This window comes from Monomorium pharaonis, chromosome 1 (assembly GCF_013373865.1).
Source record: "Monomorium pharaonis isolate MP-MQ-018 chromosome 1, ASM1337386v2, whole genome shotgun sequence".
Lineage (NCBI taxonomy): Eukaryota > Metazoa > Arthropoda > Insecta > Hymenoptera > Formicidae > Monomorium > Monomorium pharaonis.
The window spans coordinates 709,052-725,000 of NC_050467.1; the positions used below are offsets into that span (position 1 = coordinate 709,052).

Consider the following 15,949-nt stretch of genomic DNA (forward strand, 5'->3'; position numbering starts at 1 on the left):
GCTTGGTATTCTTATTAAAAATGGGACTGTGCGCACAAGTGGCAGTATGTACAATTTATAGAGAGTTTCAATAAGATATAACATTGTATTTTAAACATAAAATGAGAAATGGATGATTACATTTGGTATAAAATGTGTAATGAATGATACAATAATTGAGATATAAATTATATAAAAGAATAACATATATGATAGCTTTATATATTAAATATCGATAGACGCTAAGATTGTTATCAAAATATTGACTGCACTTTGTTTGGTAGATATTAGAAAACTTAAACACATAAATGCGCCGTTTTGCGGCAACGATCAATCACGGTATAAAAATATAAGTTTTCTCTTATGTTTCTTTAGATCACTATTGAAACGTTAAAAATCTGTATATCTAAATCTAGGCGAAGTATTGTTGTTTGGAAAATTCCATTTTCGACAGACAGTAATTGAACACTCTAGGAATGATCGTCAATCCGATCTTGTTGGAGCTCTAGTATGTACAGCACTACTGGTTTTGTAGAGATATACTTGTGCTAATATGGCAACATCAATCGTGACTTGAACAGCACCGCACACCTGAAACTGTACAGGCGTATCCCTTAAAACAAAATAGCACGTTTTGAAGATATCTCCCACAGTCCACATCGCCACCATGGCTATACTGAAATTAAAGTAAAATATTACTTCAACTCTCTTACACACACGTCTTCACTTTCTCTCTTTATCCATAATTCTCACCTCATCCCTACAGTCGACTTGTTCCTTGAATTACGAAGAAATTGAGGGACTCCTAGCATTGCCTCTATCAATACAGCTAAGAATCCAATGATTTCAATAAATATCGGTATATCCAGAAATAAATATGTTATCACACCACCTATGCTGGTAAACAGAATCATAAAACCCAAGTAGGACTTGAAGTCCGTCCACTTCCAAAAAAATCTGGCATCCAAATCTGCAAAACATACAAATTGCGCTATCTATAAATGCAAGTGTGTGCCAATATTATTTGTATTAACTATCTATAATATTAAGATTATATTTACCTGTAAGTACACGCTCTTTTGACTTAATTATCTGCGTTCGGTTTTGTACATTAATGCAAAGTTTAATCATAACAAACATTGTCAGAATCATAAGTATACTTTGTAACAAAAGTGGAAGCTCATAGTGTTTGCCAAACCTACAATAAAAATTTGTGAAGTTGGTATTTAAATACATTTGATGACTTTGTCATGTAACAACAAACATGTATTAAATTATTAAAAAATATTAGAATATTATTAGAAGTATTATTAGAATGTTACACACAATACAATGTACAGTATAGACAATGTAGAATATATTGGAAGGGAATAAAACTCATTTGACAAATTGTCTTTCACAGGTACGGACCAAAATAGTATGCGGAGGGTGTTGGCGATCAGGAGGGTGAGGCATACGTAGAGGGAGAACCCTTCGGCATCCTCTTTCCTCTTGATCTCCTTATACTGCGGCACATAGGGCACGACCGCGCCGAAGATCAATGCACCGGACGCGATCCATCCGGCCAGGTTTGTCACGTTCAGCTCGTACGTGTCGTTCATCGTCGTCACGAGAGTACACCGCTTCTAGCGCACCCCGCTCCTGATCTACTGCTGCATCGAGAAGAGGCGATAATTGTACGCGCGAATGATTAACGAGTAAATCATCGTACGTGTGAATGAGATTTACGCTTCTAGGTTAAAAGCCGGCCATTCATCGTGCTGCCAATACGTGCCACAGGTGCAACATAAGCATGTATTCATATTCGATCAACGCCCAGCCGCGACGTCGATAGACCGAATTCGCGATACACGTCGGGACAGATGGTTGTCACCGTTGGTCATTGCATTGTGTGGGATTTCGGATTCCGATCCCGTGACACACAACACGCGATTCAAGTTCAAGCGCGGGATAAATGCGTGTGTTCTCATATGTTTTTATTTTCCTGCATTTTCTATTCGATCGCGTTCAAAAGATACGAGAACATTTGATGAATAACCGATAGAGGTCACCGCGATGGCTCGACTTTTTCGACAAAATTGCAACAATTTAAAAGCAAAAAGTACGTACGCGTCTATACGTATATAATATTTACAAAATGAAAATTGTAAAAAAAAGAAGAAAAATCTGTACTCACATCTACAAACTTTTTCACTAAACAATACCAAATTGCCGTTACGTATGGTCGGTAATACAGTTTTCATTTCTCTTCGGAGCTACCGATAAGAATGTAACTCATTCTTGTCACTGGATATCCCCCTGATCTATAAATATTATGGACAGCTGTTTTTATATAAAAGCGCAAAAAACAACAATCGGCCGGGGATGCTGAGAAGACGACGTAGTAAGATGCAAGATGCATGAAAGGTACAATCGTATTACTTGTTTGTATTATTGTCTACCGTATCCGCAAACAGAGCGCGGTACGTCGTGGTACGCGGCACGTAATGATGATGAATTGATGATTCGCGGTTGCGATTGCTCGATAAGCTGATAAGTGCATGCACGCATACGCATTTCCCCGTCTTATCTCGGTTAATTGACGTACTCGCCTCGGCGGCGTCGAGCGAGAGAGTATAATGAACGCGTCCGAGTCCTCGGTGGACCAATCTCAACTCGTCAACAGGTCGACCCGAACGACCCGGAGCATTGGTCGCGGTTAAACGGATTAATTCATTAGCCGTGTCACCCGCCGCGAACGGCAGAGCGAGGGCCCACGAGACGAGCAATCAAGTATGTTGATTGAATTACTCCGGGAACAGAGAAAACGTGTCGCGTAGCGCTAATTGCAGTCACAGAAACGTAACACCCAACAACACTTTTCTACAGAGACAGAGTCGAGCAGGATAATCAAATCGTACAAAACAATAACAATATTGTTCGCCAATTGGACTGCGGCAATTGACGTGGAAGGTAAGCCTGAGTTTTGCTCTCAAGTAACTATGTAAATATTTTGAGGCTTGTCAGTGACATGCTATATGCAATTACATTAAATGCAGATGCAGTGGCTAGCGTTGATAATATGCCTCTATGCTGGAGTGGCCAGTGCGCGTACAGAGGAGGACCAGCAGACGCAATCGAACGCAGGTGGAGCCTCCAATTCCCTTCCAGAACAGTGTTTTTACAGGCACTCAACGGACTGTCCAGACTCAAACAGGTGTCCCTGCAAGAGGATCACACTTGCGAATGTACCAGAGGGCAATGCCGCGCTCTGTTGCAACACAGATCAACAGACCCTGGAGGATGGCCTCTCTTGCATAGGTGAGAACTGTAATGCAATAACTTTTTTTAATTTATCGAACAGTATGTATTTGTTACACTCAACTTTATTTTTGCTGCTACCTTAGGATTTGCACATTCGAATATAAGTTACGTACACATACGTAACGCGACTCTGGATGTGTTTAATGCAAGCGAAGTTCGTTGGAGGATGCTGAAGTCTCTGGCCATAACCGATGGCAAGATCGATCGATTGCGAGGGCAATTTCGCATGATGACGCCGATACAGTGTTTAAATCTCTCGAATAATGAGCTGCGCGAGGTAGAGAATAATTCGCTGACGCGTTTGGTGCAACTCACTACGTTGGATCTGTCTTATAATAAACTCACTTACCTTCCAGCTTTGAACACGATGAACGGCCGGGAATTTTGGTTAGACATCTCAGGTAAACAAGCTGCCATCTGTTTCTCGGCACTGTTATCTTAATTAAACATATACTTATAACATATCACTTTTCCATAGGAACAAATATACTCTCGTGTCACGATGTGTATCAGTATATCAATAAAACAGGTGAAAAGCAAATCACGTTTAATCGCGAGAACGAGACAGTTTGTTCCTCCCTGGCGACGTGGCACTGGTTCAACACCACGGAACAAGTGCCTCTGTCGCAGGTTCTTTATCTCAGTTTGGTACGTTGCAATATCATATGACATCGCATAGGACTTCACGTACGAGATGTAATAAGAAAGAATTAATCTGTTTTAGTTGCAAACAGAATGTCCGAAAGGTGACACCTGGCAATGTCAGTGCGATATCAAGAGATTAGATATTATCGAGGGCAAACCACCTACGCACGCTGTAAACGTAGATTGCAGCGGAATGCAATTGACAGAGTTACCTGAAAAATTGCCACAAAATACTATAGCTCTCAATGTTTCCTATAATAATGTACGTGCGAGATGTTAGTAGGATTCTATGTTATTTATCGCGTACAAACTTGCACTTTTTTATAATGCTTTCTCTTGAATTCTTTTATAGATTACAGTTATAGATGATCTCAGTACTAACCCCCGTTACGAAGATCTGCGCGAATTCTATGCGGATTATAATAATATCTCTTCGATAAACAAGCTGGAGGGTTCTAAATTTCTGGATAATTATGCCATCCTAAGTTTACGGTACAATAAAATTAAATCAGTAAGTAAAAAAAAATATATCTAATTCTTTGACGATATTAACTGCATTCACCCATTCTAAATATAATATGTTTAGCTGCCAACGTACATATTAAGCGCACACAATAAGAATTATATGAGCTCGAGAAATCTGGTTAGACTAGGAGGCAACAAGTTGCATTGTGACTGTAATACTGCTAAGCATCTCAAGGTAAGAATGACATTTATAAAAAAAAACTAGTGTAAGATACAATATTAAAAGTTTTTTCATCTTTTTTGGTTTAGGCATGGTTACAAACGCGGATATTGGATTCCGACGAAGTAATGTGCGAAAATGTAAAGGAAAAAGTTATAGATTTAGAACCGTCGAAGATGTGCGTGTATCCGGGAGACTGGACGGATTATATATATTATATTATCGCTACCGAGGTGATACTTTTGATTGGTTTGATAGCCAAAGTGTCTTATGACTATTGGGTGTTCAAAACGGCAGGATATCTTCCATGGCCGGCGAATAAAATGCCAAAGTTGCCGTGCGACTGGCTGTTCGAGACATAAATCGAGCGCAATTCCTAATATTAAATAACAAAAACAAGTGTGCAATAAAAATATGATAACTGCTAAGACACACTAAATATGTCTTTTATGATGTGTCAGGATATTTCCAATGACTATAATGGAAAATAATATTTAATTTTTCCATTCAAAAACAGAATTTCAAAGTAATCTCTGCATTCATGTCCATGACAAATGTTTTGGTAAAATTTATATTTACTGTTTAGTGTATATATATGGTTGTTAAGAGATGTATCATATGTAATTTTATAAGTAATTATACATTTATATATACTTTTATATATAAGTATTATTGTGCAAATAAATTATTTACAAATAATTTTATTGATATGTAAATATCCTTTTAATACAAAATCTCTATATACAAAAAACTCATCACATTTATTTTTCATTGTAAAACATACGAGTATCGTACTTACAATTCTGTTTCCGGCTTCTTTTCAACACGCATCTTTCGTTTACGTTGTTTATATGTAGGCACGGTTAATATCTTTTCGCGTGCAGGTGCCGTACGCTCAAGCTTACGTCGTTCTTTTTTGCTGTGCTTCTTCATAGCCAGCATGTAATCCGGTACGTCGCATCCGGATGCTCGCATAACTGCCGCAATACTAAAAAAAAAAGAAACATTTTATATTATTTATTGCAATATACACGTACGTAAAATACAAAATACACGAACGTTCAATCAACACGCACCTTCGTAAATTTATCGTATCTTGTTGAGTGAAAAACGTTATTGCGTTTCCTCTATGACCGGCACGACCAGTACGACCTATCTCAGAAAATGTTCAAGTGAAAAAACTGACAACTTTAGACAAATCAATGTTGTCCTGTTTCTCCGGACGTATTTGTGAGGTGATATGTGAAAATACCACTATAATGGCGATGTAATATCTTAACAGATGGTAATGCTTATTCTTTACGAGAGCATGATCCTTACATATTCAATACGAGAGCATGACCCTATGTATTGTTAACAACACAATAGCTTACACAAAGCCGAAGGAAAAGAAAAGATACTCTTTGAATTGAGCGTACTGTTAACAATAAAAAGAGGAAAAAGCAAGACTAGAAACGCATAATTCTCCGCATTGTCGGAGAGACAGAACAACCCTGGATCTCGAGGATTTACTGGTAAGACCAATACCTACCTATTCTGTGGATGTACGAGATGGCGGATGGCGGGAAATCGTAATTTATAACGAGATTTACGCCTTTAAAATCTATACCTCTGCCCATCAATTCCGTGCAGATTAAAACCCAGATCTTTCCCTCTCTAAAGCAACGTACGGTATTGTCCCGCTGATAAAATATAATGATTAATGTACAGCTACGCGGGTCATTAAACGAAAGAGAAGTCTCTTGCTATACCTGTGTCATTGTTCTATCGGCATGAATAACGTCCACGTTAATCCCGTCATAAATAAGCTCATTGAAAAGTTCTTGTGCCCTCTCTTTGCTTTGCACAAATACTAAGACTGGTGGCGATATACCCTTTATTGATAATTAGAAACGTTTATAACGATATTTAAAAAGAGTAATAAAATATTAGAAGTAATATTGCAACTTATCTTACCTTCTGAATAATATTTCGAAATTCTACTAATTTGCCTCTCTCGCTACCAACAAAAAGAAGCTTTTGATCTACCAAATCTGCAGCTGCATTTCTGTAATAAAACGAAAACATAATTATTAATAGTTTTACATGTTTATAAATAAAAATTTAAAGCACACATTTGCACATACCTTTGTCCAACAGTTACCGTTATAAGACCCTTCATGTTACGACGGCACCACTTTGACACTGCCGGAGTATTTGTTGCGCTAAACATACCACGACGTAAACTCGGATTAACGCAAGCCCTCGTAATCTCATATAATTGTTCTCTAAAGCCGCGTATACCTTCCTCAAAAAGTTTATCCGCTTCGTCCACTATCAACCATTCAACGCTACAAAAGCAGAATAAGAATATCATTGCGTCTAAATTTGATTGTAATCAATATGAAATGTAATTGGAGTATAATTATAAAAAAACGTACTTATTTAATGAAATGGCTGGAGGATCTTGATTTAGAAGAAAGACCAATCGGTTTGGTGTAGTAATTAAAATATCTGCAACATAAATAAAGTTCTAAATTTTTCAGAAAAATCATTTCTATAAAAATGTTCATACTAGATATTATGCTTACCAAACTTTTGCGAGCTTGAAGGCCCATATTTGGTAAGAGCCTGATTCACTTTATTAATTATGTGAATTCTAAAATCACAACTGTCGCTCAGTCTTAGGCATTCTCTGTATGTCTGTTTGGCCAATTCCCTTGTGGGACTTAAAATAACAGCACGAAAACCTTTCTTTTGTGGTCCACGCAAGCTGTGAATAATAGGCAACAAAAAAGCTGCAGTTTTTCCTGACCCTGTTGGAGCACAAGCCAGTATCTGTCTGCCCTATCATCAAGAAGAAAACATAGAATAGTTGTGTTGAAAAGACTATTAATGTTTAACTTGTTATAATAATTTACTCACCTCTAACATAATTGGCATCGCTTGCATTTGTATTGGTGTTGGATACATATAGCCACTATTTTTCATGTTATTTAACAAATTTTCTGACACTTGGTAGTTGGTTTTCAATTCATTAAACTCTAATATTAATTTAGGTATGTGACTACCCGTGACTGAAATATGGTTTATATTCCTCAGATGATTTATCTGAAAAATGAATTATATTACAAATACGTCACAAAGGTTTTTTTATTTTATTGTAAATTTCAAACCTTCTCTTGTTCCAGCTTTAACGTCTTATCAGCAGTCTTGACTTTTTTCTTACGTTTCTTAGGTGGAATTCTTCCATCTTTCGATAGTTCATCCAACAATGTTATTTCATCAACATCTTCATCTTCATCTTTACATTTTCTTTTTCCATTACTTTTTGTATCAGGCTCTAATATCTCTTCTTTTATTTTTTCCACCATATTGTTTTTAGCATTTTTGCTTGGTCTCACCATCTATATAAAAAAATATATTAATGAAAAATTATACAAGCATACAGTTAGAGATTAACCTTTATGAAAAATTGGTTACCTGAAACTTCTCTGCATCTTGTTGAAAGCGTTTCGTATCAAATTTGACCCCAGCTGTGAGTTTCTTAAAAATATCATAAGCATCCATAATGCTAAAGCACAGAAACAAGTCACGTGTAAACTTCAGGAACGAAGTGTTCGAACGATTAACAATAAGTACTCAACTTTGAACTCGTGGAAGTTGCGGAAGCATTAGCATGCCGGTAGACGGAAACAGACGGAAATATTTAAGGTTTGAGGTTAGGAAAATGTAGATAAAGAAGGAAATAATCTACATTACGTGTATTATATGGTATAAACTACGTAAATTATAGTTTATATATTATTTATGTAAAGAATAATGAATCGATTCATCGATTTACGATTGTAAAAGGTTCAGATTTAAAAATAGTAAAAATTATATTCCATATTATTTTTAATATTATATGTACATACTTTTTAATTTTATACTTAAATTATTTTATCAACATTATATAAAATCAGATACATTAATAATTTTAAAATTTTATAACTTTATTATTTTTTTCTGTAAATTTGACTCGATCCAATCAAAATAAATTATTTATAGCGCGCTATAATCATTTATTTTATTTTAATAATTAATTTACATTGCTTATTGTCTATAAAAAATTCTCAAGATTATTTCTTTTGAGAATAAAGCCTGGTACAAAATACATATTAAATTAATTTTTTTATAAAAAATAATATGTTGTACACATTCATGTAAAGATAATAATATAGAGAACTTCTGTCAGAACGGTCCCATGGTGTAATGGTTAGCACTCTGGACTTTGAATCCAGCGATCCGAGTTCAAATCTCGGTGGGACCTGGTCGATATTTTTTTTAAATATTTCAATAAAAAAATTTTTTTTATTTCTCACTCATAAACACACTTGCGCTAAAATCTGCGACTCGTTGTATCGCGTAATAAGTTTGTTAAAAAATTGTCGAGAAACGTTTTGCAATTCATCCACATGTTTACTTCTGTCCATAACCTAATCTTAACCTCTAACTCGAGGCTTTTTACTTGTCTCTAACGTAAAAAGCAATTTATGTATACGTTTATATAAACCACGTGCTAAAGTATTCTTGAGAATTCGATTGCTTGCGAGAAAAGATCAAGGGATGGCCGAGCAGAGCGATTCCGTGGTAATTATCAAGGCGAAGCCTGTTCGCAAAGTTTTCAAAGCTCCCATGAGAGCCAGCAAGATTCCCGAAGAGCTCCTGAACAATTCTCTGCTGAATTCTGCCATAGCAGCTCTACCTGCGAATTATGATTTCGAGATACATAAGACAATATGGAGAATCAGAGAGGCCAAGGCGAAGCGAGTCGTGCTTCAAATGCCAGAAGGCCTTCTGATGTATGCCACAACTATTGCTGATATCATTGAAGACTTTACCGAGGCGGAAACTGTCATTATGGCCGATGTCACCTATGGTAAGATTAATTAAGTGATCCAAAACACTTTCAGTACTTTATAATCATGTTTGTTACAGGTGCCTGTTGTGTGGACGATTACATAACACGAGCGTTGGATGCAGACTTTCTGATCCACTACGGACATTCGTGTCTCATACCCGTGGATCAGACTGCCGGTATCAAGGTGCTTTACGTGTTTGTTAGCATAAAAATTGACATTTCGCATTGCGTGGATTGCCTGAAAGTCACTCTACCAATTACCACAAAGATAGCGCTAGTCAGTACAATACAGTTTGCCACAACGGTATCAGCAGTAGCAGCGGAATTGAGAAGAGAGGGTTACGAAGTTTCAGTGCCACAGAGCAAGCCACTTAGTCCTGGAGAAGTACAATACGTTCTTAGTTGGTATTCTTGACAATTAATACAGCATGGTAGAAACAATGACTTTTAAAGATTTTAGGATGCACAGCACCACAAGTTCGCTGCGCCGATGCGGTGATCTATATCGGGGACGGTCGATTTCATTTGGAGGCTGCTATGATTGCTAATCCTAAGCTGAGGGCATTCAAGTACGATCCGTATGCAAAGAAATTGACTGAAGAGTTTTACGATCACGAGAGAATGTTGAAGACCAGGCACGATGCGATACAGCGTGCTATAGAAACTGACAAATATGCTTTAGTGCTTAGCACTTTGGGCAGGCAGGGCAGTCCTAGTGTATTAAGAACTTTGCAAAATAGACTTGAGGCTTTAGGGAAGGAAAACGTCGTAATATTGCTGTCAGAGATATTCCCAGACAAAATTAAGCTGTTCAAAGATGTTGACGCTTTCATACAAGTACGATCTCTCATGAAAGAAATACATCCATCCATAATTTATAAACAATTTTATAAATTTATAAAAAATTTACTTTTGTTTCCCTTTACTCATTCTTAGTATTATTACATTAATTAAATTGACTTAAGTAAAAAATTTTTAAGTTAAGAAATGTGTATACAAAATGTAAAGTCTGTTTTTGGAATTTTGGAAGTTCAAAATTAAGAAAAACTCGAGTATTTCGAAGGGTTTTATTCTTCCCAATTTTTTTTAAAAAAGATCCTCAAAATGATTGAACATATATTTCGCAATTTTTCATAATTTTGAACAATGGGAAAAGATATATATATATAATTATAAGAACTATGAAAAAGAAAAGAAAGAAAATATTTGAACAAATTGGTATAATGAATTTTGTAATTCCAATAAATTGGTATATTGAATTATGTCAATATATTTTATTTAAGGTCGCGTGTCCACGATTGAGCATTGACTGGGGTACTGCGTTCGAGAAACCGTTTCTCACACCCTACGAAGGTGCCGTTGCCCTTAGAATGGCAGATTTCGACAAAGATCGGCCGTATCCTATGGATTTCTACGCTACAATTAGTCTTGGGCCGTGGACCGCCAATCACAAGGAATCTGAATTTGAAAAGACTGATGCCTGCTGCGGTAAATGTAAAATGGATAAATAAAGGAATCGATTATCGTATAATTCAAGTTTATCATGAAATCGTTAACCCGTTAAACCACATGGAAGTATTTTTCTCCTTGTTTTCCCTTACAATCACATCAGTTTGCTTTTTAATAAATCTTTCGTTAGACGTGGCTGTAAATTTGAGCAGGTGCATTCAAGAACTGTACATATTAAATCCCCCGTCATCCCTAAGTTGTTGCTAGCGGAGCGATAATGGGCAGATAGGAGGGTCCGCGTGGGCGAATTACGTCATACGCCCACCTGTAGCCCGCGCTCACACATAGACACTGGAATACTGTACCTATAGGGTGTACAAAGCGTAACCCTCGCGACTCTTCGATTTTTTCGTTCGCTTTTTACTATTGGAAAGGAAACATTGAAACGTACATTACACACATTTATATATATATATATATTGTTATTTCAACTTGTTTAGAGAGCATATCGACGAGATTATATAAAAAGTTCCGTAGAAAAAATGAACGTAAGTTACCAAGTAATTAATAATTTATACAAATCAGAACGTTATCAATCAGAGAGTATTACTTTGAATATCGAAATATGTTTATTATTCTATATTGTTATAAAACATGCATGTGTATGAGGATGAAGTATATCGATGAATGTATGATAAAACGATCGACATTAGTGAAGAAAAAGAGCACAGAGTACATGACAAAATACTGGGGGTGGAAGGCGGCGCCGGCCGCACCCCGGCGTCGCGACGTCAGTCGTCGTTCCAGCGTGGCTCAACAAGTACACGCGGAGCGCCCAGTTTACGGTTTCAAATTTTGGAAAAATCTTAACGTGAGTTGTCATACATTTGTTCTACATTAAAATGCATTAAATCGACGAACGTAGCACAAATTGTGAAAGTAAAATCGCAAATCATCTTTTACATCGATTAATCAACGATCCGATCGTCGACATTGGTAAAAAGTAAGTCACAGAAAATGTCAAGTGTCAATTTTATATCTCTAATTTTTAAAATAGATTCTTACTCCAATTCTCTTTGCTTAGACGATTTAAAAATAACAAATAGAGATATCAAAGATTCTGTCTAAAGATTATAATCAGTAAAATTTAATTTTTACTTTATTAGAAGAAAGGAACATACTATGCGGTCTAAGGTAACGAATGAAAATACTTGGGAGACAAAAACTTGGACTACGGAATCGTCGCAGGGTGGCAGGAGCCTGCGACGAACGACAAAAAGAACCGAATCATCGGGATTGAGATTGTCAAAGCCCTCCAGAGGAAATACAGCACGGGAGAGAACTCTCAGGAGGCTGGAAAGCAATGAACGCGAGCGCATGCGAATGCACAGCTTGAACGATGCGTTTCAGGTGCATAAATTTATTGTTATTATGTGACACCTTAAAAATATATAAAAATTAAAAAAGATATAATCATAAAAGGATTATTACATAAAGAAATGTTTATTATAATAAATATTTATCTAATTTTTTTTTAATGTACAAATACATAATGTTTTAAGTATTAATTTTGTAAAACAAATCAGTAAATATTCTTCTTTTTTTTAGTCTTTGCGTGAAGTAATTCCACACGTTACCAAAGAGAGGCGGCTCTCGAAAATTGAGACATTAACACTGGCTAAAAATTATATAGTGGCCCTTACGGATGTAATATGTGCTATGAGAAGCGAGGAGCGTTCAGAGGATCAGCAGACAAACGACTCTGAACATCAAGATTCGTCGAACAGCGAACAGCGATTGGAATCGACTACCGTTCGCGTCAACATTCCCGTTGCCTCCAAATCCTGCAGTTTGGAGACTCAAAATTTTTATCAAAATAATCATTCGCGATGGGAGAAGGATCAGGGTAATGTTACAGGCCTCTGAAAAGTTACTAAGCGGTACTAAGCGATACAAGATAAAGTACGAATTAAGATCTCCAATAGTATTTTGATTAGTCTTCCCTTCCTTAATTGTGCGTGCGTTTACGTCTTAAAAAGTTTCAATATCCAATACGTCTGTACAAGTCTAACGCAAAGTCAAAATTAACGGTGTATCTTATGACTGATGTAATAATCTAAGAAAATATTAACTATATGTGCCAAAGAAAGATAATATTCATCGCAGAAATGAATGAAAAAAAGTATTATATAAATATTTATAGTAATGTTATACAGTATTTTATTTCATCTGTAACATTATATTATTTTTCGATAATAAACAATGTACAGAAAGGATTATTTAGAGAAATGTTGTATTATTACAAATGTTTATATGTATATGTGTGAAGAAATTTAAAAACTATATAATTTTTATAGGCTTTTGCATAGCGAATAGTTTACGAAATTATATCTTATTTGTTATAACTTTATAAGAAATTATGTTCTTTTATATTTTTATTCTTTATTATAAGTTTAGGTAATGTGTCATTATATATGTAATGACAAACGCGGGCTACGTAATTATAATAAATAAATATATATTTATTATATAAAATATATGTTATAACATATATTCAGATAAATAAATTTAATTATATATTTGAAAAATTCTTGATTAAATTTTTACATTAATCTTTTATATTCCCCTTAAGTGGAGATATACAACATTGCGTTATTCAATGCAATGATATAGAGTTTCATTGCAATAATATAATATAGAGTAAACAATTATTTTATGTACAAATTATATCAGCCCATTACCGAACGAAATAGGCTGCGTCGTCAAGTCTTGTAAATTGACTAGCACCGCTATTTTTGTTTCCGAGAATTTTGGAATGCAAATCAATCTCACCACATGCCCTTCGTCAGCTACACATGACATATGTGAATTATTTCGTGTACAAACAAAAGTTGATAATCAAATCAGATAAAAAAAAGATTCCTACCTGTAACTAATTTTGTATCGTATTCATCCATATTTCCAGCGAAATATATATCCGGCCATTCGTTCATAACGAATGGATCGTTTTTGAAGAAAGGATAAAGCGGAAGCGTATCAGGACCAGTTGGAGCATAGTGCCTCCAGATTAATGTACGCTCCAGCCATTCTAACGAAGACAGCTGAGATAATCCAGCGATTTTCATAACGTCTATGATCGGTCCGCCACAGGAACCAGCCACAATCCGACCCCCAATGTTTGCAACCCAAGGATTAGTCGCACCATGCATACTTTTAAATCTGTATGTATATATATTACATCTAAATTATATATAAGAAAAACTTGACAGATGCAAAGTTTAAATGTATCGTTGTTACCTAGCTGATTTCTGTAAAGTACATGGATGGAAAGGCTGCTGAGGCATGCTGTAATTACAAGTGGGATCGAATTCTCCTGGCATTAACACGACGCAGCAGCAATGAAGGATATTGCTGAGAAAAGTGTCGAGTTTGTGCATCGCTATTATGTCCTCCTTGATCCTAAGCTGATCGTGCGACTTGATCTCATGATAGCCTTTGTGACTGTATATCTTCGCGGAACTACGAATAGTGTTTCCTACGCAATTATTTATATATGAAATGTTGTCGGCAATATCAGCAGATATTAACATTTTGACGATTCGTACCAGCGATAATAATTCTGGCAATTCCTGCTTCCTCTTTCTGTGCATTAGCGTATCCCGCCATTCCAGTTATCCATTCCGAGAATAAATCTAAACTAAGTTCATCTGTATTATTAACTAGATCCAATCCAGACACTAATAGAATTTTCCCATCTTCTACCAACGAGCTGCTCGTACTGGAAGGATTCGGGTTGTATCCTGGAAAACACCAATCCTCTACCTAAGAGCGAAGTTTTATATCAGCAAGTTGGATTTATATTTATAGACCAACTATGCAAGTATTACCCAGAATGTTCCGTTGTCTAATTCATGCCCGAGTACCGCACACACGAGCCCTGTGACTACTTCCTGTATGTTCAAGTGGTTTCCCACTAATCTCACACGTAACGTTTCATCCTCCAGAAATAATTTGTCGTTGACCGATGCGTAATTGGTACTCGGCTGAGGTTCCAGCTGCAGTTCCTTGCTGAGGTCGCGCAGCAAGGAGGATTTCAGCCTCTGATCCTTGTAAAGCACCCCTACCAAAATATAAGACTGCCCTGGGCTTTCTAGGGTCAGGCGTGAAATCTCCACATGTGAATGGTTGACTGCAACATACGTAAAATGGAATAACGTAGATAATGCAATGTGAAAAGATACCGGGTGTACAAACACACATGGCTTACTCCATTTTAGTTTCGCTCTGCGTAATGTATCCTCCCGCAAGTCATTTAGCCTCGCTGTATAAATGTTAAGAGAATCGTCGTTATATTTCCTCTCTGTCAACTTAAACCTACCGAGGTCTTGGAAGGAGACAATTTTTCGATCGTATTCACGCGGATCGTCGACTTCCATTCCCTTTCAGTAAGTTTCAACTCGTTTCTGAAATTTTTCCGAAATCACGTTTATCATGCAATAAGATCACGGACGATTGTTATCAAAGATAATTGAAGATAATTATAAAAAAAAGAATGTTTAAAGAAGCGTACCATTCATTGTTTTCCGCGCGTGATGAGAGGCTCGCTCCTCGTTTTGAAAGAAACATATGATTATGCTGTCACTGTGCAGTAAAGTGTAGAAAGTGTAGATAGGCTCATTCGTTTTTTAAATTGTTCTGCACCTTGCACCATCTCTCTCCTTTTTCCACAATTATATATGTCTGTCTTATTTTAAGTACAGAAAGTACAGACAATATTGTCTCTTTCTGAATAACGTGACCAATATTCACAATTGGTCATTAATTGCATGAGAGAGGATGAAAAAACAGCAATAACATTTTAAAGAATTTTTTATATTTATATATTATATGTGTGAAATTTCTAAAAAAAATACTATAATTTTTCACACATTTTAAATTAATTTTTTAAAATTAGAGACTAAAAAGTCTCTCTTAGAAGAGATATTTATATAAATGAAGATTTTTTG

The 15,949-nt window shown here is 36.1% G+C and overlaps 6 protein-coding genes and 1 non-coding gene across 15 annotated transcripts; 4 read left to right on the plus strand and 3 right to left on the minus strand.

The window, feature by feature from the left end:
• Positions 1 to 71: 71 nt before the first annotated feature.
• LOC105827801 (solute carrier family 66 member 2) lies at positions 72 to 3,144 on the minus strand. 6 transcript variants are annotated; one of them, XM_028191942.2, is made up of 5 exons: positions 3,007 to 3,144; positions 1,390 to 1,631; positions 1,041 to 1,177; positions 733 to 970; positions 463 to 655 (listed from the first exon to the last, which is right to left on the minus strand). In XM_028191942.2, the coding sequence occupies exons 2-5, from the start codon at positions 1,578 to 1,580 to the stop codon at positions 463 to 465; spliced, it is 759 nt and encodes a 252-aa protein (XP_028047743.1). In that variant the 5' UTR covers positions 1,581 to 1,631; positions 3,007 to 3,144. The 6 variants fall into 6 exon arrangements, with proteins under 6 accessions (XP_012521388.1, XP_028047744.1, XP_028047743.1 ...); XM_012665932.3 differs by lacking the exon at positions 3,007 to 3,144 and adding an exon at positions 1,708 to 2,113 and having other exon boundaries at positions 1,390 to 1,628; XM_012665929.3 differs by lacking the exon at positions 3,007 to 3,144 and adding an exon at positions 1,708 to 2,113.
• LOC105827799 (protein halfway) lies at positions 2,190 to 5,241 on the plus strand. Of its 3 annotated transcripts, none has more exons than XM_012665926.3 (9): positions 2,190 to 2,385; positions 2,848 to 2,931; positions 3,018 to 3,279; positions 3,366 to 3,683; positions 3,761 to 3,930; positions 4,007 to 4,189; positions 4,280 to 4,438; positions 4,514 to 4,627; positions 4,702 to 5,241. In XM_012665926.3, the coding sequence occupies exons 3-9, from the start codon at positions 3,018 to 3,020 to the stop codon at positions 4,972 to 4,974; spliced, it is 1,479 nt and encodes a 492-aa protein (XP_012521380.1). In that variant the 5' UTR covers positions 2,190 to 2,385; positions 2,848 to 2,931; the 3' UTR covers positions 4,975 to 5,241. The 3 variants fall into 3 exon arrangements, with proteins under 3 accessions (XP_012521380.1, XP_036151313.1, XP_012521379.1); XM_036295420.1 differs by lacking the exon at positions 2,190 to 2,385 and adding an exon at positions 2,399 to 2,751; XM_012665925.3 differs by lacking the exons at positions 2,190 to 2,385; positions 2,848 to 2,931 and having other exon boundaries at positions 3,012 to 3,279.
• A 52-nt stretch (positions 5,242 to 5,293) lies between these two features.
• On the minus strand, positions 5,294 to 8,508 carry LOC105827797 (probable ATP-dependent RNA helicase DDX52). The gene is made up of 11 exons (XM_012665923.3): positions 8,075 to 8,508; positions 7,768 to 7,998; positions 7,517 to 7,702; positions 7,183 to 7,438; positions 7,033 to 7,105; positions 6,739 to 6,942; positions 6,569 to 6,659; positions 6,364 to 6,486; positions 6,144 to 6,294; positions 5,689 to 5,764; positions 5,294 to 5,600 (listed from the first exon to the last, which is right to left on the minus strand). The coding sequence occupies exons 1-11, from the start codon at positions 8,159 to 8,161 to the stop codon at positions 5,408 to 5,410; spliced, it is 1,671 nt and encodes a 556-aa protein (XP_012521377.2). The 5' UTR covers positions 8,162 to 8,508; the 3' UTR covers positions 5,294 to 5,407.
• A 256-nt stretch (positions 8,509 to 8,764) lies between these two features.
• Positions 8,765 to 11,025, plus strand: LOC105827800 (2-(3-amino-3-carboxypropyl)histidine synthase subunit 1). The gene is made up of 4 exons (XM_012665928.3): positions 8,765 to 9,512; positions 9,572 to 9,879; positions 9,948 to 10,331; positions 10,778 to 11,025. Exons 1-4 carry the CDS (start codon positions 9,200 to 9,202, stop codon positions 11,003 to 11,005), a joined length of 1,233 nt encoding a protein of 410 aa, XP_012521382.2. The 5' UTR covers positions 8,765 to 9,199; the 3' UTR covers positions 11,006 to 11,025.
• Trnaq-uug lies at positions 8,832 to 8,903 on the plus strand. Its single transcript has one exon. It is a non-coding gene; the product is annotated as a tRNA-Gln (tRNA).
• A 314-nt stretch (positions 11,026 to 11,339) lies between the features above and the next one.
• LOC105827803 (class A basic helix-loop-helix protein 15-like) lies at positions 11,340 to 13,219 on the plus strand. The gene is made up of 3 exons (XM_012665936.3): positions 11,340 to 11,946; positions 12,110 to 12,353; positions 12,552 to 13,219. Exons 2-3 carry the CDS (start codon positions 12,126 to 12,128, stop codon positions 12,867 to 12,869), a joined length of 546 nt encoding a protein of 181 aa, XP_012521390.1. The 5' UTR covers positions 11,340 to 11,946; positions 12,110 to 12,125; the 3' UTR covers positions 12,870 to 13,219.
• On the minus strand, positions 13,147 to 15,860 carry LOC105827795 (DNA polymerase delta subunit 2). Of its 2 annotated transcripts, XM_012665919.3 has the most exons (7): positions 15,514 to 15,860; positions 15,211 to 15,406; positions 14,831 to 15,132; positions 14,549 to 14,765; positions 14,241 to 14,478; positions 13,870 to 14,183; positions 13,147 to 13,792 (listed from the first exon to the last, which is right to left on the minus strand). In XM_012665919.3, exons 2-7 carry the CDS (start codon positions 15,377 to 15,379, stop codon positions 13,668 to 13,670), a joined length of 1,365 nt encoding a protein of 454 aa, XP_012521373.2. In that variant the 5' UTR covers positions 15,380 to 15,406; positions 15,514 to 15,860; the 3' UTR covers positions 13,147 to 13,667. The 2 variants fall into 2 exon arrangements, with proteins under 2 accessions (XP_012521373.2, XP_028047859.2); XM_028192058.2 differs by lacking the exon at positions 15,514 to 15,860 and having other exon boundaries at positions 13,650 to 13,792; positions 13,870 to 14,162; positions 15,211 to 15,379.
• Between the last annotated feature and the right edge of the window lie 89 nt (positions 15,861 to 15,949).